At 37.6% G+C, this 27,198-nt stretch overlaps 1 protein-coding gene across 6 annotated transcripts in view; it reads right to left on the bottom strand.

Moving 5' to 3' along the window:
* Nucleotides 1-27,198, bottom strand: part of GTF2A1L (general transcription factor IIA subunit 1 like) — a 168,394-nt gene that overhangs the window by 113,089 nt on the left and 28,107 nt on the right. For 2 of the 6 annotated variants that reach the window (XM_055540054.1, XM_055540051.1), the window contains exons 7-9: nt 19,983-20,243; nt 19,205-19,294; nt 5,177-5,376 (exon numbers count right to left, since the gene is read on the bottom strand). In XM_055540054.1, the coding sequence (XP_055396029.1) occupies nt 5,269-5,376; nt 19,205-19,294; nt 19,983-20,243 (459 nt within the window). In that variant the 3' untranslated portion in view covers nt 5,177-5,268. Of the gene's footprint in view, nt 1-5,176; nt 5,377-5,619; nt 5,753-8,443; nt 9,057-19,204; nt 19,295-19,982; nt 20,244-27,198 lie in introns of those variants that run through there. The other 4 variants (XM_055540053.1, XM_055540052.1, XM_055540050.1 and 1 more) reach the window with 4 other exon arrangements.

The raw sequence follows: 27,198 nt of genomic DNA, 5'->3' as shown, positions 1-27,198 counted from the left end.
ATGTATTAAGTTCACATGCAAATTAAGAATCTTTATGCCACAAAGATTTCAATAAAACATGTTCACAACTGGAAAAAGTTTTTTCATAATGTATAACATTTTTATTAATATCAAGTTACTTCCTAAGAGTTGCTACCATGAGCTTCCTATTTATAATTTAGCTTTCTAGTTACAAATTATAAAATTTCCAACTAGCTCAGAGTATATTTACAGACAAACAGCACTGTACTAACCTACTAACAAAAGTTGAAATAAATTCCCCCACTAAAGTCCCCTTCTCACCACCCATTTAACCACTGCTATAAAGTAATGCTCAAAATTCTCCAAGCCAGGCTTCAGCAATATGTGAACCGTGAACTTCCTGATGTTCAAGCTGGTTTTAGAAAAGGCAGAGGAACCACAGATCAAATTGCCAACATCCGCTGGATCGTTGAAAAAGCAAGAGAGTTCCAGAAAAACATCTATTTCTGCTTTATAGACTATGCCAAAGCCTTGACTGTGTGGATCACAAAAAACTGTGGGAAATTCTGAAAGAGATGGGAATACCAGACCACCTGACCTGCCTCTTGAGAAATCTGTATGCAGGTCAGGAAGCAACAGTTAGAACTGGACATGGAACAACACACTGGTTCCAAATAGGAAAAGGAGTACATCAAGGCTGTATATTGTCACCCTGCTTATTTAACTTATGCAGAGTACATCATGAGAAACGCTGGGCTGGAAGAAACACAACCTGGAATCAAGATTGCTGGGAGAAATATGAATAACCTCAGATATGCAGATGACACCACCCTTATGGCAGAAAGTAAAGAGGAACTCAAAAGCCTCTTGATGAAAGTGAGAGTGGAGAGTGAAAAGTTGGCTTGAAGCTCAACATTCAGAAAACGAAGATCATGACATCCGGTCCCATCACTTCATGGGAAATAGATGGGGAAACAGTGGAAACAGTGTCAGACTTTCTTTTTGGGGGCTCCAAAATCACTGCAGATGGTGATTGCAGCCATGAAATTAAAAGACGCTTATTCCTCGGAAGGAAAGTTATGTCCAACCTAGATAGCATATTCAAAAGCAGAGACATTTCTTTGCCAACAAAGGTTCATTTTGTCAAGGCTATGGTTTTTTCTGTGGTCATGTATGGATGTGAGAGTTGGACTGTGAAGAAGGCTGAGCGCCAAAGAATTGATGCTTTTGAACTGTGGTGTTGGAGAAGACTCTTGAGAGTCCTTTGGACTGCAAGGAGATCCAACCAGTCCATTCTGAAGGAGATCGGCCCTGGGATTTCTTTGGAAGGAATGATGCTGAAGCTGAAACTCCAGTACTTTGGCCACCTCATGCGAAGAGTTGACTCATTAGAAAAGACTCTGATGCTAGGAGGGATTGGGGGCAGGAGAAGGGGACGACAGAGGATGAGATGGCTGGATGGCATCACTGACTCGATGGACGTGAGTCTGAGTGAACTCTGGGAGTTGGTGATGGACAGGGAGGCCTGGCATGCTGCAATTCATGGGGTCGCAAAGAGTCGGACACGACTGAGCGACTGAACTGAACTGATTCATTCTAAAGTTACTAGTTTTGCTACACAACTTAAATGACTTCAACTGAGTTCCTCAGCCAGAACTGGCTTCTCATTGCCCTACGAAGTCTGAGCTATACATATGATTTTTTTACACATATTATAGCACATTGAATGAAACAGGTAAGAAGGTAATCCAGGCAAGGTCAGCTGGTCAGTCCCTAAGAGACTAACTATGCAAACTCAAGATCTTCGCAGTCGACAGGGAGAGGTGGAAAGCATGTAAAAAAAAAAAAAAAAAGCTCTATGGGATGCATGCATGAGAAAAAGTCTGAATTACTATACATGATATGTGAATTTCACATAACACAATAAACTGTAACCTTTTTATTAGGGACACATTCACCATCTATAAAAGGGTGTAGGATGGTATTTACAAGACCACATAACTCACTTTATGACATTTTGCTAAAATATGTAACAAGAAATGTTAAGCTTGGACATGATAAAGAGGTTCCTAAAAGTAATACCATATCAAAGCCAGGTCTCAGATACATTCACAACTTACAGGATTTAGAGAATAATCTTCTCTTTTAAAATAGGTTAATATGTTTCATTTTATCTTTAACACATGGGTTAAAAAAATTTTTTTTTTAATATGACCCATCAGTAGGTAGTGAAACAACTTATAGAGCCAATACCATCAACAATTTTTTTCTAATGAACAGAATAGAATCAGAGATAGGAGGCTATCATGTTAAAAGCAGATATGATTTTCTGATACTTTTATTTGTGCTATATGTATCTATGTACATGCAAACACATACTGGTTGTTAAAGTTTACTTCTTAGTGGGCGCTTAGTCACTCAAAGCCATGTCCAACTCTTTGCGACCCCATGGACTACAGCGCACCAGGTTCCTCTGTCCATGGGGATTCTCCAGGCAGGAATACTGGAGTGGGTTGCCATGCCCTCGCCCAGGGGATCTTCCCCACCTAGGGATCAAACCCAGTCTCCTGTGTTGCAGGCGGATTCTTTACCATCTGAGCTACCAGGGGAGCCCATTTCTTAGTGTGGCACTGGCCAAAATAACATTTAAACCATTAATTTACACAACTTTTCAAGACTCAGGATTCTTTTCTAGTACTATTTGAGACTGATAAAAGGGCACCTAGGTCCACAATAATTTGGGGACTCTTAGTTCTCTGTGCATTCACCACCCAAACTATCATCATTTATACTATCGTGCAAAGGTAATAATTACGGAGCTTGTTTTGTTTTGTGGTAAGTCTATTTTAAATGGATGTTTTTACATTTTTACAGAATCAGAGGCATGAGGGCATGCAAAGACACAAATGAGACAATGACTTTTTTTCTGATAAAATGTACCACATAAATAAAGAGGACAACATAGTAGTATTTGTAATATAGTTTTTTTAAAAATCACTGAAGCAAAGTGAGAATTTAAAATTCACCACGGAAAAGAGGAAAGGAATTTTAGAAACAACTATTATCACCTCTCCCAAACACTTAAACCAACACATTAAAGCCCAATTTCCAAGTGAACACACCTTGTCGATAAATTCAGCACTTAATACAGGGTGACTGAGAGCACCTGAAGTCTAGAAAGTGCCCTCCTCTACACTGGGTGGGGGTGGGGGAGTACATTTCAGAAATGACACAGAGGATAAGTGCCCTCTTTCTGCCTTCCATGTAGAGAAGATGAGCATTTCCTGGTGGGTAACATCCATGAAGGGAAAAGATGAACATTTCCTGGTGGGTAACATCCATGAAGAATCCATAGCTCCTGGAAGTTCTCAGGAGCCAGAGCAGGATGTGAAATAGCAGAGGTGGTGGTGAAAAGGACAGTGAGCCTGAGGACGAAGAAGGCACCAGCCCACCCAACTAGTACTAACTGAATCCTCATGCAGCTGCCACCTTGAGGCCAAAGGCAGTGTCCCGCTCATGTCGTCCACGGTCCAGATGAGATTTACCCAAATATCTCAAAAGACCTAACAGAAGCTGAGTCACTTGGGTAGAACAGAACAAGCACTGGAATAAATTAAACTAAGTAGGGATGCCTCTCTCTGAAAAAGAGATGGGGAATTCACCCTGTGACCAGCCAGATGCAGGAATCTAACCCTCAAGGAGCTTTTCACCCATTCCATCTCGGAACTTCTTTTTGTTACAGAATTACTGTCCTGAAGAATACTAGTGAGCAAGTGAAAGTCGCTCAGTCATGTCCAACTTTTTGTGACCCCATGGACTATACAGTCCATGGAATTCTCCAGGCCAGAATACTGGAGTGGGTAGCCTTTCCCTTCTCCAGGGGATCTTCCCAACCCAGGGATCGAACCCAGGTCTCCCTCATTGCAGGTGGATTCTTTACCACCTGAGCCACAAGGGAAGTCCGAGTGGAGAACACTATTTAGGGCCAAAAGTAGGGATCCTAAACTTAGAGACCATGTTTCTCTGGTGGCTCAGACAGTAAAGAATCTGCCTGCAATGCAGGAGACCTTCGGTTCAATCCCTGAGTCAGGAGGATCACCTGGAGAAAGAATGGCTACCCACTCCAGTATTCTTGCCTGGAGAATTCCATGGACAGAGGAGCCTGGCAGTCTCCTATGTCCAAACCTATGGCAGTCCATAGGTTTGCAAAGAGTCAGACATGACTGAGTCACACACACACACACACACACACACACACACTCCATCCACTAAAAGCAGCAGTATGATGGGGAAAAGTTTCCTTTAAGGAATTTGAATCTATTACTAAGAAAGAGAATATTGCAGAATAGTTTACTGAAATATTAATTTGCTCTGTTTTCATTGGTGTTAAGAAAATGAGAGCTATTTTGTTTCCACTCTCTGATTTTAAGAATTATCCAGGTCTTCTGTTATCAAATGAGATTGTCTCACCAAAATAGAAGGTTCCTGAAGAGAACATCTCTTCTTGACTTTTGATTTAGAAAGCCTAAACTCAATGAGGGAATTCCCTGTTAGGAAAAATGAAGAGAGACATTATGTTTGATGTTATAAGACTTTGCAAAGGAGTCTTCCACTGTAAGAAAAGTAGGAAAAAATTAGAGATGAAGGAAGAAGACAGAAATATGAAGTTCTAAGAATTAAAATGGAAACCTAACCCACTCCCTAGAATTCCCCAGGGAAATATCGGGTACAAAGAAGAATGGTCTGGCCACAAGATAAACCCAGAGGCTAATCCTTGGCTCTAGGGATCCTGGCATCGACAAAGATTTTCATGTTCTACTGTAGGCTCAACTGAGGCATCTGTCTCCAAGGACCCATCTGGGCTTGCACAATCAGCATACTGTCAGTGATAAATGTAGACTAGTTTTATCTAGAGATGCCTTCCTGAATATCTAGGTACTCACAAGACTCTCCAGGATCTTTTGTAACATGGTTTGCTGAGCAGTGGGAGGAACACCAGCCCCAGTCTCATAACTGATACTGACCTTGCCATATTGGAGAACTGGAGTCTGACTTAAATTTTACTTCAGAATTACAGAAATATGAAATTTCTCCATGCTACATCACACCTAATACATCTGTGCTTTGTAGTGGCACAATGAGGGTTAAAAAATAAAAATCTGTTAAACAGTCTGAAATATAAAATGAAAGAAATGTAACATTGTATATTTGTATCTGCATCTGAATTATAATTTTATTAAATTCCATACAGTGAACAATATGTGATATAGTTCCTCTGATGTTTATGATGTACTGAGCTCGTAAGTTTCACCACTCTGCATCACCAATGGCTTTTGCAAATACATAATCTCTCCCTCCAAAACACATAACACCATCTTTCAGATAGAATTTCCATTTGTCCTTGCTTCGATGAATCTGGAGGGAGAAAAACAGTCTAAATTAATCAAATTAAGAAGTTAAAAGATTATTTACATTTCTTTGCATATCCCATGGGATTATTGTGACCCTAAATGGGAGTTCTTTTTTTTTTTATATTTATTTATTTACTTATTTATTTGGTTGCCTTGGGTCTTAGTTGTGGCATGCAGGATCTTCATTGTGTCATCCTTTGTTGCAGTGCAGGAATTCTCCAGTTGTGGCTCACAGGCTTAGCAGTTGTGGTGTGCAGGCTCCAGAGCATGTGGGTTTCAACAGTTGTGGCATGTGGGCTCTCTAGTTGTGATGTGTGGGCTTAGCTGCTCCACAGCATATGGGATCTTAGCTCCCTGACCAGGGATAGAACCCATATCCCCTGCATTGGAAGGAAAATTCTTAAGTTTTGGACCACCAGGGAGTTCTTTATAAATAAAATCTCTTTCAGTTCAGTTCAGTTGCTCAGTCATGTCCAATTCTTTGCAACCCCTTGAATCGCAGCACTCCAGGCCTCCCTGTCTATCACCAACTCCTGGAGTTCACCCAAACTCATGTCCATCAAGTCGCTGATGCCATCCAGCCATCTCATCCTCTGTCGTCCTGTTCTCCTCCTGCCCCCAATTCCTCCCAGCATCACAGTCTTTTCCAATGAGTCAACTCTTCGCATGAGGTGGCCCAAGTACTGGAGTTTCAGCTTTAGCATCAGTCCTTCCAAAGAACACCCAGGACTGATCTCCTTCAGAATGGACTGGTTGGATCTCCTTGAAGTCCAAGGGACTCTCAAGAGTCTTCTCCAATACCACAGTTCAAAAGCATCAGTTCTTCGGTGCTCAGCTTTCTTCACAGTCCAATTCTCACATCCATACATGACCACAGGAAAAACCATAGCCTTGACTAGACGGACCTTTGTTGGCAAAGTAATGTCTCTGCTTTTGAATATGCTATCTAGGTTGGTCATAACTTTCCTTCCAAGGAGTAAGCGTCTTTTAATCTCATGGCTGCAGTCACCATCTGCAGTGATTTTGGAGCCCAGAAAAATTAAGTCTGACACTGTTTCCCCATCTATTTCCCACGAAGTGATGGGACCAGATGCCATGATCTTCGTTTTCTGAATGCTGAGCTTTAAGCCAACTTTTGCACTCTCCTCTTTCACTTTCATCAAGAGGCTTTTTAGTTCCTCTTCACTTTCTGCCATAAGGGTGGTGTCATCTGCATATCTGAGGTTATTCATATTTCTCCCAGTAATCTTGATTCCAGCTTGTGCTTCCTCCAGCCCAGCGTTTCTCATGACGTACTCTGCATAGAAGTTAAATAAGCAGGGTGACAATATATAGCCTTGACATACTTCTTTTCCTATTTGGAACCAGTCTGTTGTTCCATGTCCAGTTCGAACTGTTGCTTCCTGACCTGCATACAGGTTTCTCAAGAGGCAGGTCAGGTGGTCTGGTATTCCCATCTCTTGAAGAATTTTCCACAGTTTATTGTGATCCACACAGTCAAAGGCTTTGGCATAGTCAATAAAGCAGAAATAGATGTTTTTCTGGAACTCTCTTGCTTTTTCCATGATCCAGCAGATGTTGGCAATTTGATCTCTGGTTTCTCTGCTTTTTCTAAAACCAGCTTGAACATCTGGAAGTTCACGGTTCACATATTGCTGAAGCCTGGCTTGGAGAATTTTGAGCATTACTTTACTAGTGTGTGAGATGAGTGCAATTGTGCGGTAGTTTGAGCATTCTTTGGCATTGCCTTTCTTTGGGATTGGAATGAAAACTGACCTTTTTCAGTCCTGTGGCCACTGCTGAGTTTTCCAAATCTCTTTAGGATAGTTTATTCATTAATTCAGCAAATATTTGCTGAGTTCCTATGTATCAGGTATTGCTTTAAGCACTAGAGATTTATTAGTTTTTTAAAAAGGAAAATATATAATTTTTTTTTAGAACAGGAAAAAAATTACTGTCTTTGAAGAGTTTACATTTTACTAAGGATGGGAAAAACAAAGCCAATAAAACCATAAACTCCACAGACTAATAAAAAGTGGTGTGCATGCAAGCTAAGTTGCTTCAGTCGCATCTGACTCTCTGTAACCCTATGGGCTGTAGCCTGCCAGGTCCCTCTGTCCATGGGATTCTCCAGGCAAGAATATTGGAGTGGGTTGCCATGCCCTCCTCCTGGGGATCTTCCCGACCAGGGATCGAACCCATGTCTCTTATGTCTCCTGCATTGACAAGCAGGTTCTTTACCACTAGCACCACCTGGGAAGTGTTATGAAAAATAGATCAGGAAAAAAGAGTATCACGAACACAGAGATGGGGTTACAATTTTAAGTAGAAGCATCAGTGGGAGCTTGAGGCAAAATATGAGCAAAGACAGAAAAAGAATATGTTGACCAGAGAGCATTATAGGCAAAGAGAACAGAAGTCCTGAGAGGGCCATGCCTGGATTGCTCAAGAACAGCAGAGGTCACTACATCTGCAAAGGAATAGAGAGGATGCAGTTAATATCAAGAATGATAAAAATAGTTGTGTTTCATTTTGAAGAAGAAAGTCAATAGTCCTAAAGAACACACTGAGCAAGGTCAGAAAATATAGCTTATAATCTATCAGATTCTACTGGCTATTCTTTAGATTCAGTAAACCAGGCTGATACAAGATAAAAACTAGAAAATTTTACCGTCTTAATAGGTAAGAAATCATACAATTATTGTTACTTCTGGGTAAATCACAAGTGACTATTTAAAAAGCTTAGAAATACATGCTCTGAAATCAAGAGTAAAAATTAAACCTAGTTGTTGACTGCAAATAGTCAAACTGAGGAAGAAAACCCTGTGTCTAGTATACAGATGCATTTGGGGAGGCACAAGAAAATACAAAGGATAAGTCCTCCATTTGTGTGGGGAGGGGGGAAATGTCCTAACGATGGAAAATTTCTTCTCTGGGTTTTGATTTTCTAATTTTCATGTGCACTTATCTTTGGTCTCAGGGAACACAACCATGACAACAGAATCCTTAACAGAAATGATAAAATCTGACCAATATCAGGAAAAGAAAAATAGCAGAAGCAGCAACAACTCTTACCATTACCTTTATCAAGTGACTACATTTATTAATTATTTTCTATATTTATTCTAGAAATGCAACCATGGTTCAACATTAGGAACTCATTAGTATAAAAACTGTATTACTAGACCTAAGGAGACAAATAATATAATCATCCCCAATGATGCTGAAAAAGCTTTTGATAAAACTCAAGCATTTTAAGAAACACTATGTCCTAAGAATACACACACACACACACACACTCTCTCTCTCTCTCTCCCCTACCTCAACCCAAAAGCTGTGACTTAGTGCTTAGTGAGGAAAATCCTAAAAATATTCCCACTCAAGTCAGAACATAGACAAGAAAACTATTATCTAACTTTTCACTGTAGAGGTACTAGCCAATATAGTAGACAAAAGGAGAGTACAATTGGTACTAGACAACATAATTAGAGGGATTGGGGGCAGGAGGAGAAGGGGACGGCAGAGGATGAGATGGCTGGATGGCATCACTGACTCGATGGACGTGAGTTTGGGTGAACTCTGGGAGTTGGTGATGGACAGGGAGGCCTGGTGTGCTGAGATTCATGGGGTCGCAAAGAGTTGGACACGACTGAGCGACTGAACTGAACTGAAGAGATATGAAAACTGAAAAAGATGAAATAAATTTGCAGACACAATGACTGGATATCTGAAAAATCTAAGATAATCAATTAAAAATGACTAAACAAGAATTCAGTATTGGTACAAAATTAATATATAGAAATTCATAGTTTTCACATATACAAGCAACAGTTATAAACAGCCTGTTTCCTGTAGCAAAAAAAGACATAGCATAGTTAGTAATAAATTTTACAAATACTCGACTACTGGCACCATTAAATACACTCTCCTTTTTGAAATATTTTCCTCATTTGGCTTACAGAACATTCCTGGTTTTCCACTTCTTTCTATTTCATTTCTTTGACCATTCCTTTGTTTTCTATACTGATTTCTCCGTCTCTCTCCCTCGCCTCACTTTTAGAGTGTACCAGGACTCTTCTTCCTGTTTATATCACTCTCTTGGTGATCTTATCTAATCTCATGGTTTTAAATATCAACTATGACTCCCACAATTTATAACCCCAGCTCATACATCTCCCTTAAAACTCTGATTCTCATTCAACTGCTTCAACACATCTTCCTGAATGTCCAATAAACATCTCAAGCAAGTTTAAAACAAGGACACTGATATACATTCTCCCCTGAACTTCACAGTCTTCCCCATCTCAGTGGGGAATGGCCACTCATTCAGACAAGAAATCTTGGACATAATCTTTACTCACACCTCATATACCTGCAAGCCATATTCATATTCCAACCATTTCCACCACGTCCATGTCTATTACTCTGGACATAATCTTTACTCACACCTCATATACCTGCAAGCCATATTCATATTCCAACCATTTACACCACCTCCGTGACTATTACTCTTGTTTCAGCTACCATCCCCTCTCACCTGGACTGATATGTTCCATGACACGTTTCCCTATTTTCACCCTTGTCCCCCACTAAGTCTACTCTAAACATGGTAGCCAGAGTTGCCCTGTTAAAAACATAAATCAGATATCATTTCTATGCTCAAACTCTCCAATGATTTCTCATTCAAAAATAAAGTCCTTAAAATGGCCTAAAAGGTCATTCCTCTCACTTAATGTTCTTCCCCTCACTTAATGCTCTGGTCTCCTCACTGTTCCCTGAACACACAGGTATTCTTCTACCTCAGGACTTATGTATTTATTGTTCCCTCTGTCTGAAATGATTATATCCAAATATCCTCATGGCTCATTCTCTTACATTCTTTCGATCTTTACCCTATCACATTGTCAGTAAAGCCTCCCCTGGACATCACATCCAAAACTGCAACCCACTCCTCCTCAATATTACTAAAATACCAAATTCTATTAATGTGATCTCAGGGAAAATATCAACAGGTTTTTTTTTTTTTTTAACCAAAGAAGCTGATTCTTAAGTCAATACAGAGAAATAAATAAGAATGTCCAAGAAAACTCTGGAAAAGAATATGAAGAAATACCAGCCTTACAAGATATTAAAGCTGTGGTACATATACACAATTGAATATTACTCAGCCATTAAAAAGAATACATTTGAATCAGTTCTAATGAGGTGAATGAAACTGGAGCCTATTATACAGAGTGAAGTAAGTCAGAAAGAAAAATACCAATACAGTATACTAATGCATATATATGGAATTTAGAAAGATGGTAACGATGATCCTATATGCAAGACAGCAAAAGAGACACAGATGTAAAGAACAGACTTTTGGACTCTGTGGGAGAAGGCAAGGGTGGGATGATCTGAGAGAATGGCATTGAAACATGTATATTATCATATGTGAAACAGATCGCCAGTCCAGGTTTGATGCATGAGACAGGGTGCTCAGGGATGGTGCACTGGGATGACCCTGAGGGATGGGATGGGGATGGAGGTGGGAGGGGGATTCAGGATGGGGAACACGTGTACACCCATGGCTGATTCATGTCAATGTATGGCAAAAACCACCACAATATTGTAAAGTAATTAGCCTCCAATTAAAATAAATAAATTTTAAAAAATAAAGATATTAAAAACCTCAAAACAATTAAAGCAATGTAGCAGAGGTTAATGGACAACCCAATGAGACAAAACAGAAAATCAAGGAGTAAATTCAAAATACTGAACTTCAGTAGATATAAAGAAATCATTCTCTTTTAAGTGGAGACAAAATAGACTTATCAATAAGCAATATTAAGAAAACTGGGTAGCCATCTGGGAAAAAATTTGAAATCACCTGTCACACCAAGAAAAATGGCTCCATCAATCAAGACTTACATTTTTTAAAAGAAACCAAAGAAATACTAGAGGAAAACATGGGTGAATCCCTTTAAAATCCTGAGGTAAAAAAGAACTTTCTATTCATGACTCAAAATTCAGAAGCCATAAAATAAAGGTTGACAAGTTCAACATCTGCTTGAAAGGAAGAAAAAGCATTGAAAGCAAATAACTGAGGAACAACTATTTTTGCACTAACCAAGAGCTAATCTCTCCTAAAATAATACAGAACTCTTAGGAATCAATAAACTGACTAATAATTCAATTTTTTAAAACATAGAGGGTGGGACGAATTGAGAGAGTAGCATTGAAATATACACATTACCATATGTAAATTAGATACCTAATGGGAATTTGCTGTATAACACAGGGAGGTCAGCTCCTTGCTTTATGACAACCTAAAAGGGTGAAAGGGAGGCTCAAGAGAGAGGGTATACATGTATACTTATGGCTGATTCACGTTGTTGTACACAGAAACCAACACAACATTGTAAAGCAATTATCCTCCAATTAGAAATAAATACAAATAAAACAGACAAAAGTTATGAACAAGCAGTTCACATAAAATTAAATATAAATGGTTCATAACACACAAAAAGTTAATGTCAGCAAAGTATCATTTTTCACCTTTCATAATAACAAAGATCCAAATGTCTCATTACACTCCATTGGCAAAGCTGTAGAAAAAGGAGGACTCTCAAACACTGTAATAGGCATATATCCTGGAATAACCTCCAGGAGAGCATTCTGGCAATATCTAACCAAATATATTTGCCCTTTAACCCAGTAATTCCACTTATAGATATTTATTTAATAGATAAAACTGCCCACATATGAAATGTTTATTTTATGTACATGGTCATTCAATAGCAAACAACTGAAAAATAGCTCAAATAAGAGAAGAGTTAAAGAAATTTTAATAATTCCACAATGGAATATTACACAGTTATAAAAATATCCAGACAAAGATTTCTAAGATATATTGCTAATCTCTTAAAAGACAAGTTGCAAAATATAGTGTTGTCTATGCTACCCCTTTAGGCTCTACTTGAATAAAGAGACTAAATATATAAAGAAATTAATGTAACTGGTTACTTCTTTGCACTGAAGGCAGTGACAGGGAGCTACTGGTAGGAAGAGCAGATGGGAAGGACTGGGTACCAGAGTCCTTATGGTACACCTTTTATAGTATTTAGGTATTTTAACAATGTGTATGCAATATCTATTCAAAAAACAAAAGAGAGAGAGAGAGATACTGTGCTACACACTAGTAATTACCTGGTAATACTAGCATCTAAGGGACAAAGTCAGCTAAACTGTTAAATGAAAATGGAACATATTTAAATAGTTTCACATTCCACTATAAATAGTATCCTATTTATAACACAGAACACTCCTAACTATAATAAAATGTTTCATTTCACAATTAATCTTCCCTATAATATCTTTATTATTTTAATCTTTATATTAATCATATACATTCTCTCTGCCTCTGAAATAGTATGTCCATAACTTTCATTCCGCATGTTTATCAGTGACCTTCATTTAACCCTTTTTCACTGCACATCTTAATCTCAAAGTTTTTCCCTTGACTGTTAGCTTATAAATTTTAAAGTTAAATCTCATATGATAATCAAAGTCAGATAAAATATACTGAAAAGCAAACAAAAAACCCAGCTCTTCTCAAAGTTTAATGAGCATGAAAATCACCTGGGAGTCTTGTTAAAATGCACTTTTGATCCAGTACTCTAGGATAAGACTCAAAATTCCTTATTTTTAACACTCTCCCAGGGGAACTGATACTACTGGCCTTCAAAACACACTAAGCAGTAAAGCTCTTACAAGACTATTACTGAAGTTTTTCAATTTACTTGAATTTGGTTACATTCAATACTTCTTCAAATAAGACAACTAGTAACCAGAACTTGAAAGTTATTCTTTCATAAAAATTCACTAAAACAATGGTTCCTCCCATCCCACCTTGTTTTTTTTTTAATTTAAATTTATTTACTTTAATTGGAGGCTAATTACTTTATAATCCCACTTTGATTGCAGATATATTCTCTTTGCTAGCTATCTTCCAACTTTCTCACTTCCTTTTCAAAAACTTTTCAGTAGTTCCCCCAATGTCCTGGTTTTGTATTGTTCTTAAAATATTCACTAGTTAGATTGCCCTCAGACAACTAGATTTATTAGCATGCTACATCCTCAGTCGTGTCCGACTCTGCAACTCCATGGACTGTGTAGCCTGCCAGGCTCCTCTGTCCGTGGAATTCTTCAGGAAAGAATACTGGACCGAGTTGCAATTTCCTACTCCAGGGGATCTTCCTGACCCAGAGATCAAACCTGCATCTTCTGCATTGGCAGGAACATTCTTCACTACTGTGCCACCTGGTAACACTAATATCAAACACCACTCTTTCTATCTACCTCACAGGTTGTTGGCAAAAGACAATGTATAAGAAAATACTTTGGGGACTTCCCTAGTGGTCTAGTGGTTAAGAATCTGCCTTGCAAAAAAAAAAAAAAAAAAGAATCTGCCTTGCAGTGCACGGGACATGGGTTCAATCCTTGGTCGGGAAACTAAGATTACACCTGCCACAGAGCAACTCACCCGGTACCACAATTACTGAGTCCATACACTGCAACAAACGATCTCACATGATGCAGAGAAATCCTGCAAGCCACAACTAAAGCCTCAAACAGACAAATAAATGCTTTTTAAAAATACTTTGAAAAATATAAAGCACTGTGTTAATTAACTGCAAGCTATTTTCCACAGTGCAGTACCACTAAGGATACTGTATTAGTGGAGGTGATGGAATTCCAGTTGAGCTTTTCCAAATCCTGAAAGATGATGCTGTGAAAGTGCTGCACTCAATATGCCAGCAAACTTGGAAAACTCAGCAGTGGCCACAGGACTGGAAAAGGTCAGTTTTCATTCCAATCCCAGGGAAAGGTAATGCCAAAGAATGCTCAAACTACCACACAATTGCACTCATCTCACATGCTAGTAAAGTAATGCTCAAAATTCTCCAAGCCAGGCTTCAGCAATACGTGAACTGTGAACTTCCTGATGTTCAAGCTGGTTTTAGAAAAGGCAGAGGAACCACAGATCAAATTGCCAACATCTGCTGGATCATGGAAAAAGCAAGAGAGTTCCAGAAAAACACCTATTTCTGCTTTATTGACTATGCCAAAGCCTTTGACTGTGTGGATCACAAAAAACTGGAAAATTCTTTAAGAGATGGGAATACCGGACCACCTGATCTGCCTCTTGAGAAATTTGTATGCAGGTCAGGAAGCAACAGTTAGAACTGGACATGGAACAACAGACTGGTTCCAAATAGGAAAAGGAATTCGTCAAGGCTGTATATTGTCACCCTGCTTATTTAACTTATATGCAGAGTACATCATGAGAAACGGTGGACTGGAAGAAGCACAAACTGGAATCAAGATTGCCGGGAGAAATATGAATAACCTCAGATATGCAGATGACACCACCCTTATGGCAGAAAGTGAAGAGGAACTCAAAAGCCTCTTGATGAAAGTGAAAGAGGAGAGTGCAAAAGTTGGCTTAAAGCTCAACATTCAGAAAACGAAGATCATGGCATCTGGTCCCATCACTTCATGGGAAATAGATGGGGAAACAGTGGAAACAGTGTCAGACTTAATTTTTCTGGGCTCCAAAATCACTGCAGATGGTGACTGCAGCCATGAGATTAAAAGACGCTTACTCCTTGGAAGGAAAGTTATGACCAACCTAGATAGCATATTCAAAAGCAGAGACATTTCTTTGCCAACAAAGGTTCATTTTGTCAAGGCTATGGTTTTTCCTGTGGTCATGTATGGATGTGAGAGTTGGACTGTGAAGAAGGCTGAGTGCCGAAGAATTGATGCTTTTGAACTGTGGTGTTGGAGAAGACTCTTAAGAGTCCCTTGGACTGCAAGGAGATCCAACCAGTCCATTCTGAAGGAGATCAGCCCTGGGATTTCTTTGGAAGGAATGATGCTAAAGCTGAAACTCCAGTACTTGGGCCACCTCATGCGAAGAGTTGACTCATTGGAAAAGACTCTTATGCTGGGAGGGATTGGGGGCAGGAGGAGAAGGGGACGACAGAGGATGAGATGGCTGGATGGCATCACTGACTCAATGGACGTGAGTCTGAGTGAACTCTGGGAGTTGGTGATGGACAGGGAGGTCTGGCGTGCTGCAATTCATGGGGTCGCAAAGAGTCGGACACGACTGAACGACTGATCTGATCTGATCCATAATGGTCTAGAAAACTATTTGTGACTCTGTGGAATGCAAATATAATCTAATGCCTTATATAATGCAACACACTGTTTATAGAATGCAATACACTATTTATAAGAATAAGAATCTAAACAGTTTCAAACCAAGACCAGTTCCTTTTCTATTACCTCTTCCTTCTTATGTTTATGTTTACTAGCATATAAATTCCCACTTTCTATATATATAAAATGTTATAGGAGAGAAGAACCTATTTTTAGAGAAAAGGATTTATTTTTACAGCAATTCAAAATATCATCTTCTGTTTTCCTGAGTATATTGAAATTGTTACTGAAAAAAGTGAAAGGTATAAATATGTATTAGTCATCAGGGAAATGCAACTCAAAACCACCAGATACCACTTTATACTCACTAGGATGGCTAGAATCAAAAAGTCAGATAACAAGTGTTAGTGAGAATGTGAAGCAATCTAAATCCTCATACACTACTAACAGGAATGAAAAAACAGTACAGCCATCTTGGAAAATAGTCTGATAGTGCGTTAAATTATTACTGTATGACCCAGGAATTCCACTGCTAGGTATATACCAAGAGAAACAAAAATATATATTCGCAAAAAAAAAACTTGAATATTTATAGCAAAATTCTTCATAATAGCCAAAAATTAGAAAAAACTCAAATGTCACTCAGCAGATGAACGGATAAGCAAATTGTGGTATATCCATTCAAAGAACTAATATACATCAGTAAAAAGGAATGAAGAACTGTTACAAGCCATGATATGGATGAATCTTGAAACACTGTGTGTGGCAGAGGAAATCGGTTATAAAATACCACCTATTATAAATTCTTTTCATATAAAACTCCAGAATAGGGAAATCTACAGCGACAGAAAGTACATTAGCAGTGCCTTACTACTGAGGATGGGAGGAAATGGAGCAGTATGGGAGTGAGAACTAAAGGCAATAGGCTTTCTTTCTCAGGTGATGAAAATTTTCTAAAATTGACTGTGCTAACAGTTTCAGACTGTGGTGCTAGAGAAAACTCTTGAGAGTCCCTTGGACAGCAAGGATATCAAAGCAGTCAATCCTAAAGGAAATCAGTCCTGAATATTCATTGGAAGGACTGATGCTGAAGCTCCAATATTTTGACCACCTGATGCGAAGAGCTGACTCACTGAAAAAGACCCTGATGCTGGGAAAGATTGAAGGCAGAAGAAGGGGGTGACAGAGGATGAGAAGGTTGGATGGCATCATCAACTCAATGGACATGGGTTTTAGCAAACTCCGGGATACAGTGAAGGACCGGGAAGCCTGATGTGCTGCAGTCCATGGGGTCACAAAGAGTCGGACACGACTGAGCAACTGAACAATAACAATGGTTACACATATCCATAAATATACTAAAAATCACTGAATTGTACACTTTAAATAGGTAAAGTGTATAGGGCATCTTTAGCTCTCCCTTGTCAATCACTCTCTCATATCCAGCTAATTACTAGATCCCAATGATTCTTTTTTTTTCTTAATTTTACTGAAGTATAGCTCATTTACAGTGTTGTGCTAATTTCTTCTGTACAGCAAAGTGACTCAGTTTATACACACACACACATATATATTCTTTTTCATATTCTTTTCCATTATAGTTTGTCACAAGTTATTGAATACAGTTCCCTGTGCTGTACAACAGGACCTTGTCATTTATCCATCCTATGTATAATATTCTATCTCTGTTAATCCCAAACTTCAATCCTTCCCTCCGCTACCCCCACTCTTTGGCAACAAGTCTGTTCTCTACATCTGTGAGTCTGTTTTCATTTCATAGATATGTTGATTTGTGTTGTATTTTAGATTCCATACATAAGTGGTATTATATGGTATTTCTTTCTCTGTCTGATTTACTTCACTCAGTATGACAATCTCTAGGTCCATCCATGCTGCTGCAAATGGCATTATTTCATTCCTTTTTGTGGCTGAGTAATATTCCATTGTGTATATGTACCAAATCGTCTTTATCCATTCCTTTGTAGGTACACATTTAGATTGTTTCCATGTGCTGGGCTATTGGATTGTAAACAGTGCTTCTATAAACATTGGGGTGCAGGTATCTTTTCGAATTACAGTTTTGTCCAGATAAGTGCCCAAGAGTGGGACTGCTGAATCATATGGCAACTCTAATTTTAGTTTTTTGAGGAACCGCCATACTGTTTTCCATAGTGGCTATACCAATTTACATTCCCACCAACAGTGTAGGAGGGTTTCCCTTTTCTCCACACCCCCTCCAGCAATTGTTATTTGTAGATTTTTTAATGATGGTCATTCTGATTGGTGTGAGGTGGTACCTCACCGTAGCTTTGATTTGCTTCTCTCTCAAACAAAATCCAATAACACGTAAAAAAAGTTCACACACCACAACCAATCTGGATTCACCCCAGGTGTACAAGGATGGTTTAATACACACCAATCAATACGATATACCACATTAACAAAAGAAAGGACAAAAACCATGTGATCCTTTCAACAGAAAAAGCATCTGATAAAATTCAACACCCATTAATGATTAAAAATGATTACCCTTATGAAAGGGGGTATAGAGGGAACATGTCTCAATATAATGAAAGCTATTTATGACAAACCCACAGCCAATATAATACTCCACAGTGAAAAGCTGAAAGCCTTCCTGCTAAAATCTAGAACAAGACAAAGATTCCCACTCTCACCACTTATCTTCAACATAGTATTGAAAGTCCAGTGATTCTTCCAACATAATCTCTAATTCTTCTATGTTCTATGCTTCCATCTTTAGTCTGGGCTCTGTTACTTTAGGTACCATCCCTGTTCTTCTTACTATTTGCCACTTCCAAATTAACAAAGCCAGTTTTTAAACCCAATTGAAATTTTCTCAATATCATCCTTAGAGGGCTAATGTCCACCAAATCAAGTTTGAATTTTCCCTACCAGGATTTTGGGTTTTCCAATCTGCTTCAACCTCTGTCCCCCACCCAGCCTCATTTCCTAAAATATTCAAAAGGAAAACACTTTATTCAAGGCAGAGTTGTCTCTTCACTGTTCCTTATAATTCTACATGCATTCATTTCTCTGCTTTTTATTAGGCTATTCTACTCTCCTGAATGCCTACTCTCCATACTTATCTACATCCTACAAATCATTCAAGACCTATTTAAAAGCCCCACATCACCCAGGAAGGATTTGTGGAGAACTCCAACTACAAATGATTTCTTGCATTTCCCAGCCACTTCTAGGACTTAACTGTCTGTGCCACTTATCTTAGCATTTGATTTACATGCCACTCATCTTGGTATTTGATTTACATGCCATGTATTTTAGTATTTGATTTATCTGTCACATATTTTAGCTTTTGATTTACCTACCATCTTATTGTATGCCATTCTATTATTCCATACAGAAACATCTTGCTTCAATAAGATTGTCCCCTCTTTAAGACAAGGACTGTCACTTTTTTGGTATCACTGAGACCACACAGCACAGTGTTAGACCCAAAATACCCCTCAAATTTATAGAATTAACTATCTGTTTGAGATTAATTTAACTGAATAAAAACTCATCGTAGTATTTCCTGTCATTTTGCTTACTTTCTCCTATAAATGCAATTAATCAATCCAAAGTCTAAAAGGTGAGTACAGTACCTTATCATACTGACAGACAATCACATTATCCATGTCAAACAGGTCTGGCACATCCTGCTCACTAACATCATCTCCAGAATTTAAAGGGTCCTAAAGATGAAAGATAGTCACATTAAGGAATTTTATGATACTCTGAATTTTTTAAAGATAGAGGGACATATTCTGTCTCTCCCAAGTGCAAAGAATAGTACTATGCTTAAAAGTCAAACAGCCTGAGTTTGACTCCCAGTTTGGCCACTCAACAACCACAAGACTGACCTATTTGGCAAGCTATTAAAACTCCTCATAGCTCAGTTTTCTCATTTGCAAAATGAGAACAGTAATAAGAGCCATAGGGCAGTGGAATGTTAAATAACAAAAGGCAATACGATTTAGTATGGTACCTGGCACATATGTAAGGCCACCATAAACGATAGCTAATAACATTTATGCTTCTTAATTATCACATTCCACAAAGAGTTCATGGCATATATTAGGATTAGAGCAAAACATTATGCTTCTACCCTGGCTGCCTTCTTTAACCTCACTCTCATCCCTTCAAACTCCCACTACCTCTAGTTAAGACTAACAAATATAGTAACTGATTCCTAAATACTTAATACTGATTTACATTGCAGCTTAAGGTCAAAAGCTTAAATACAAGTACAAATACAAGTAAGTCTCACTTTAAAGACTAAAGACAGCATTGATCTGAACTGTTATTCCTCTTGGTTCCAAAGTATATTAGAACACAAATGCTATAAATTTTTAAAACTTTCAACTCAAAAATAATCCTTACTTCTTCCAAAAGGTCTATCTCAGGGTCTTCATTATCACTACTGTTCACACTTGAATCTTCATTTGATACTCTGCCAGTTTCTTCTTCAGTTACCTTCAGGTCTCCTGCATCAATAATCCCTAGCAATCCATTCTCATCTACATCTCTTGTATTTCCTATTTCATCATTGGAAGATGTATCTCCAGTTCCACCTATTTGAATTATCTCATTAACGTCACCATCAGTTACCCGAATGCTTAAATCCATCTGAGAACTGGAATCCTAAAAATAGAAAGTAATGCAATAAAGTTTTGTAAGTCAAAGGAAGTATACAAAACACTGAATCAGCAAAATATAAAATTACATAAGCATTTTGTAAGTGGCTTCTTAAAATATATTTCTCCCTAGTCAGGTGATGTTCCCTAATTTTGAATTTTAGAACATTGTTAGCATTTCTATGTAATATGGGGATAAATTTATATTTAAATTGTAAATAAACTCGCAGTCATACATAGACAGAAATCAGTTGTCTGCTTTCAGGTAATATTTATCAGTTTTTATACATTTCTAATTTTAAAAAGATATGCAACAAGCAACAAAGGTTAACTGTATAGCACAGGGAACTATAGTCAATATCTTATAATAACCTATAATGGAAAATAATTTCAAAATTAACATGTTTATACATATAACATGTGTCACACAAAAAAGAATTCTACTTTCTTTTTGCCAGTTTTTCTAAATGTCCTATGGACATCTAATAACAACCTATGAGATACAAAATTTTAAATATATTTGTGTAGGATATGATTAATATAAATTAAATATAAATCTATTACATTTAAATTATAAATGACATCATTTCAAGATGCTCTTATTCTTATTTTTTCTGCATTTGATAAAATATTCTCAGAGAAATGTTCATATGTCTTACTATGATTATATATTTTTTTATTTTCCCTTATATTTCTTCTGATATTCTAGTGGTTTATGATGTCTATCTTCTTGGTGAACTGTACCTTTTATTATTAAAAATATTCATCTTTGTTTCATTTAAAATAAGTAATTTTTTAAAAAAAGAAAGCCCAGAAAAAAAAGTTTCAGCTTTTATACAAACTAATTTAAAATTAAATAATACCTCTAAAGTTTTAACTGTTTTATTTCAAACAATAATTCAACAAAGTAGAAAGGACAAGTGACATCACGTTTAATGGATAAATTAAAAATATAAAGGACTGTACTAACTAGAATAAGCCAAACACTAAAAGAAAATATAAATTGAAACTGACAGAAATGAAAAGATTAACAGACAAATCCACAATTATAGCTGGAGAATTCAACATTCCTCTCCATAGTAATCAATTTAAAAAGTAGACTGAAAGTCAGTAAGAATGTAGAAAACCTGAACAACACAATGAACCAACATACCTAACTGGCATTTACAGAAAACTCTACTCCCAAAGAGCTAAACGCACATTCTTTTCAAGAGCACACAGAATGTTCATGAGATGTATCATATTCTGGACCATAAAACAAACCTTGACAAATATAACACATACAAAGTATATGTTCACTTAGCAAAAGGAATTATACCAGAAATCAGTAATATAAAGATCTGGAAAATCCTCAAATATTTACAAATTAAACAACACATTTCTAAATACCCATGGGTCAAAGAATAAGTCACAAGGAAAATTAAAACATAATTTTAACTGAATGCAAACAAAACCATGATATTGTAAAACTTGAGATGAACCTAAAGCACTGCGTAGAGGGAATTTTATAGCATTAAATGATTATATAAGAAAAGAAACAAGTCTCAAATCGCTGACCTAAAATTCCACTTTAAGAAATTAAAATGAGAAGACCAAATTAAGCTCATAGCAAACAAGGAAATAATAAAAAGGAGCAGAGTATTTACATGAAATTAAAGTTGATATCAGTTCAAAATAGACTGTTAACAACTTTAATCACAAAGAAAACGTGGAATACACACAAAAGAAATGAGAAAGGAATCAAAATGTGTCATTACAAAAAATCAACTACACACAAAAGAATATAATAAGGGAAGAAATGAAGGTCAAAAAAGCTAAAAGACACACAGAAAATAACAAAATAGCAAGAATAACTCCTCCCCTATCTGTAATTACTTTAAATGTAAATAGATTAAACTCCCTAATCAAAAGTAACAGTTTGGCAGAATGGATAAACAGTACCCAGCAATATGCTGTCTACAAGAGACTCAACTTAAACGGAAGACACACACAGGTCAAAAGTAAAACTATGGAAAAAGATATTCCATGCAAATAGTAACCACAAGGGTTGGGGAAACTATGCTAATATCAGACAAAATAGACTTTAAGCCAAACACTGTTAAAAACAAAGAAATTATATTATGATAAAAGGATCAATTCATCAAGGAAATATAACAATTATAAACATATATGCACCAAACATCAGAGCTCCTAAATATATGCAACAAAAAGGGAGAAATAGCTCTGCAATAATAGTAGGACATTTCAATACTGCACTTTCAATAATGAATAGAACCACAAGACAGAATATCAATAAGGAAATAAAGAACTTGAACATGACAGACTAATTACACCTAACAAACATAAACAAAATATGCAAAGCAGCAGGACACACATTTTTCTCAAGTTCACACAGAAAATTCTCCAGGATAGGCTGGTAAGTTAGGCCACAAAAAAGACTGAAATCATACAAAGTATCTTTTTTTGATCACAAATGGAATGAAACCAGAAATAAAAGCAGAAGGATAGAGAAGTTAAAGAACAGTCTAAAAAAAAAAATCAATGGATCAAAGAGGAAATCAAAAGAATCAGAATCTTTTGTCAAAAGATAAAAAATATCTTGAGACAAATGAAAACACAACACACCAAAACCTATCCGATACTGCAAAACAGTGCTCAGAGGGAAACTGATAGCTGTAAATGTTTGCATTAAAAAAAGAAGAAAGATCTCAAATTATTAATAATTTTAAGAAACTAGAAAAAGAAGAAATAATAAAGCCCAAAGCTAGTAGAAGGAAGGAAATAATACCAAGTAAAGCAGAGATAAAGAAAAGGAAAACAATAGAGAAAATAAAATCAGGAGTTATTTCTTCAAAAAGATCAATAAAATTGATAAATATATGACTCAACTGATAAAGAAAACTAAAATCAGAAGTAATGAAATTTTACTACTTATTTTACAGAAATAATAAGAACTGTAAGAGAATACTATGACTAACTGCATGCCAACAAGCTGGATATCCTACATGAAATGAACAAATTCCTAAAAACACATAACCTGCCAAGACTGAATCATGAAGAAAGAGAAAATATACACAGACTTATAACCAATTATGAGATTGAATTTAGTCATCAAAAATCTCTCAACAAAGAAATGCCCAGGACCAGATGACTTCACTAAAGTTTAAAAATAAAATAAAATTTAAAAAAAAAAAGAAAGCTGAAAAAAAAAAAAAAGAATTCTACTTTTATAACCTCAATCCTCAAAAATCCTCAAGAAGGGAATTTCCTAATGGTCCAGTGATTAGGACTCTTGAGTTCTCACTGCAAGGGCTAGGTTCAATCCCCAGTCAGGGAACTAAGATCCCACAAGTAGCACAGTACAGCCAAAAAAAAAAAAAATTCTCAACAAAATGCTAACAAAATTCAATAGCACATTAAAAGGATCATACACCATGGCCAAGTCAGATTTATTCCTGAAATGCAAAGGTGGTTCAAAACATGAAAAATTAATATTAACACATTAACAGAATGAAGAGGTGGAAAAAACTACACAATCATCTAAATTAGTGCAGAAAAAGCATTTGAAAAATTCAACACCTTTTCATGATTTAAAAGAATTCACACAAGGAATAGAAAGAAATTGCCTCAACATAATGAAAGTGAAAGAGCAGAGTGAAAAAGTTGGCTTAAAGCTCAACATTCAGAAAACTAAGATCATGGCATCTGGTCCCATCACTTCATGGGAAATAGATGGGGAAACAGTGTCAGATTTTATTTTCTGGGGCTCCAAAATCACTGCAGATGGTGACTGCAGCCATGAAATTAAAAGACGCTTTCTTCTTGGAAGGAAACTTATGACCAACCTAGATAGCATATTCAAAAGCAGAGACATCACTTTGCCAACAAAGGTCCGTCTAGTCAGATCACATCAGATCAGTTCAGTCGCTCAGTCGTGTCCAACTCTTTGTGACCCCATGAATCGCAGCACACCAGGCCTCCCTGTCCATCACCAACTCCCGGAGTTCACTGAGACTCATGTCCATCAAGTCAGTGATGCCACCCAGCCATCTCATCCTCTGTCGTCCCCTTCGCCTCCTGCCCCCAATCCCTCCCAGCATCAGAGTCTTTTCCAATGAGTCAACTCTTAGCATGAGGTGGCCAAAGTACTGGAGTTTCAGCTTTAGCATCATTCCTTCCAAAGAACACCCAGGACTGATCTCCTTGTAGTCCAAGGGACTCTCAAGAGTCTTCTCCAACACCACAGTTCAAAAGCATCATTTCTTCAGCTCTCAGCTTTCTTCACAGTCCAACGCTCACATCCACACATGACCACTGGAAAAACCATAGCCTTGACTACACGGACCTTTGTTGGCAAAGTAATGTCTCTGCTTTTGAATATGCTATCTAGGTTGGTCATAATTTTCCTTCCAAGGAGTAAGCGTCTTTTAATTTCATGGCTGCAGTCACCATCTGCAGTGATTTTTGGAGTCCAGAAAAATTAAGTCTGACACTGTTTCCACTGTTTCCCCATCTATTTCCCATGAAGTGGTGGGACCGGATGCCATGATCTTCATTTTCTGAATGTTGAGCTTTAAGCCAACTTTTGCACTCTCCTCTTTCACTTTCATCAAGAGGCTTTTGAGTTCCTCTTCACTTTCTGCCATAAGGGTGGTGTCATCTGCATATCTGAGGTTATTCATATTTCTCCCGGCAATCTTGATTCCAGTTTGTGCTTCTTCCAGTCCACCGTTTCTCATGATGTACTCTGCATATAAGTTAAATAAGCAGGGTGACAATATACAGCCTTGACGAATTCCTTTTCCTATTTGGAACCAGTCTGTTGTTCCATGTCCAGTTCTAACTGTTGCTTCCTGACCTGCATACAAATTTCTCAAGAGGCAGATCAGGTGGTCCGGTATTCCCATCTCTTAAAGAATTTTCCAGTTTTTTGTGATCCACACAGTCAAAGGCTTTGGCATAGTCAATAAAGCAGAAATAGGTGTTTTTCTGGAACTCTCTTGCTTTTTCCATGATCCAGCAGATGTTGGCAATTTGATCTGTGGTTCCTCTGCCTTTTCTAAAACCAGCTTGAACATCAGGAAGTTCACAGTTCACGTATTGCTGAAGCCTGGCTTGGAGAATTTTGAGCATTACTTTACTAGCATGTGAGATGAGTGCAATTGTGTGGTAGTTTGAGCATTCTTTGGCATTACCTTTCCCTGGGATTGGAATGAAAACTGACCTTTTCCAGTCCTGTGGCCTCTGCTGAGTTTTCCAAATTTGCTGGCATATTGAGTGCAGCACTTTCACAGCATCATCTTTCAGGATTTGGAATAGCTCAACTGGAATTCCATCACCTCCACTAGCTTTGTTCATAGTGATGCTTTCTAAGGCCCACTTGACTTCACATTCCAGGATGTCTGGCTCTAGGTCAGTCAAGGCTATGGTTTTTCCAGTGGTCATGTATGGATGTGAGGGTTAGACTGCGAAGAAAGCTGAGCACTGAAGAATTGATGCTTTTGAACTGTGATGTTGGAGAAGACTCTTGAGAGTCCCATGGACTGCAAGGAGATCCAACCAGTCCATTCTGAAGGAGACCAGTCCTGGGTGTTCTTTGGAAGGAATGATGCTAAAGCTGAAACACCAGTACTTGGGCCACCTCATGCGAAGAGTTGACTCATTGGAAAAGACTCTGATGCTGGGAGGGATTGGGGGCAGGAGGAGAAGGGGACGACAGAGGATGAGATGGCTGGATGGCATCACTGACTCGATGGACGCGAGTCTGAGTGAACTCTGGGAGTTGGTGATGGACAGGGAGGCCTGGCGTGCTGCGATTCATGGGGTCGCAAAGAGTCGGACATGACTGAGCGACTGAACTGACTGAACTGAATAAATGCAAACTATGAGAAGACCTCAGCTAATACACTGGTGAAAAGAAAGCTTTTCCTTTTCATCCAAGGTGCCCTGCCCACTCTTGCTACTTCTATTCAATATAACCTAGTTAGGGCAATCAAATAGGATAAAGAAATAAAAGGCATCCAAATTGTAAAGGAAGAAGTAAAACCGGCTCTGTTTGCAGATGACATCTTATTATGTACAAAACCCCAAAAGTTTCACACACACACACACACACACACACACACACAATGTTAGAACAAATTCAGCAAAAGGTACAGAAAAAAAAATAAGAAAATTAGTTGCATTTATATACATACAACCTGAACACAAAGCAAGCAATTCCATTTACAATACCATCAAATAGAACGCTTAGGAATAAACATAACCAAGGAGGAAAAGACTTGTTCACTAAAAAATACAAAACACTGCGAAAAGAAGTCAAAAATGACACCACTAAATGGGAATAAACTCCACATTCATGGATTAGAAGTTAATATTGAATATTAAGATATCGGTACTACCCAAGGCATCTAAGTGGAGAAGGAAATGGCAACTCACTTCAGTGTTCTTGCCTAGAGAATCCAATGGACAGAGGAACATCGTGAGCTGCTGTCTATGGGGTTGCACAGAGTTGGACATGACTGAAGCGACTTAGCATGCATGCAAAGGCATCTAAGATTCAGTGTAATCCCTATCAAAATCCAAATGACATTTTTGGTGTGAATGGAATAATCCATCTTGAAATTCACATGGAACCTCAAAGGATGTTGAATAACAAAAACAGTCTTGAAAAAGAAAATATAAGCTGGAGGTCCCACATATACTGACTTCAAAGCATAATATAAAACTACAGTAGTCAAAAACAGTATATTTTCATAAAGACAGAAATAAGACCAGTGAAACAGGGAACCCAGAAATAAACTCTCACATGTATGGTCAAATGATTTTCAATAAAAATAACAAGACTGTTAAACAAGGAAACAACAGTCTTTTCAACAAATGCTATGAAAAGTAAATATCTACATGCAAAGGGATGAAGCTGAACCCTTACCTTACACCATATACAAAAATTAACTCAAAAT

This window comes from Bubalus kerabau, chromosome 11 (assembly GCF_029407905.1).
Source record: "Bubalus kerabau isolate K-KA32 ecotype Philippines breed swamp buffalo chromosome 11, PCC_UOA_SB_1v2, whole genome shotgun sequence".
Taxonomy (NCBI): Eukaryota; Metazoa; Chordata; class Mammalia; order Artiodactyla; family Bovidae; genus Bubalus; species Bubalus kerabau.
The sequence above is the reverse complement of the archived record's forward strand: the minus strand, read 5'-3'. Positions and strand labels throughout refer to the sequence as shown.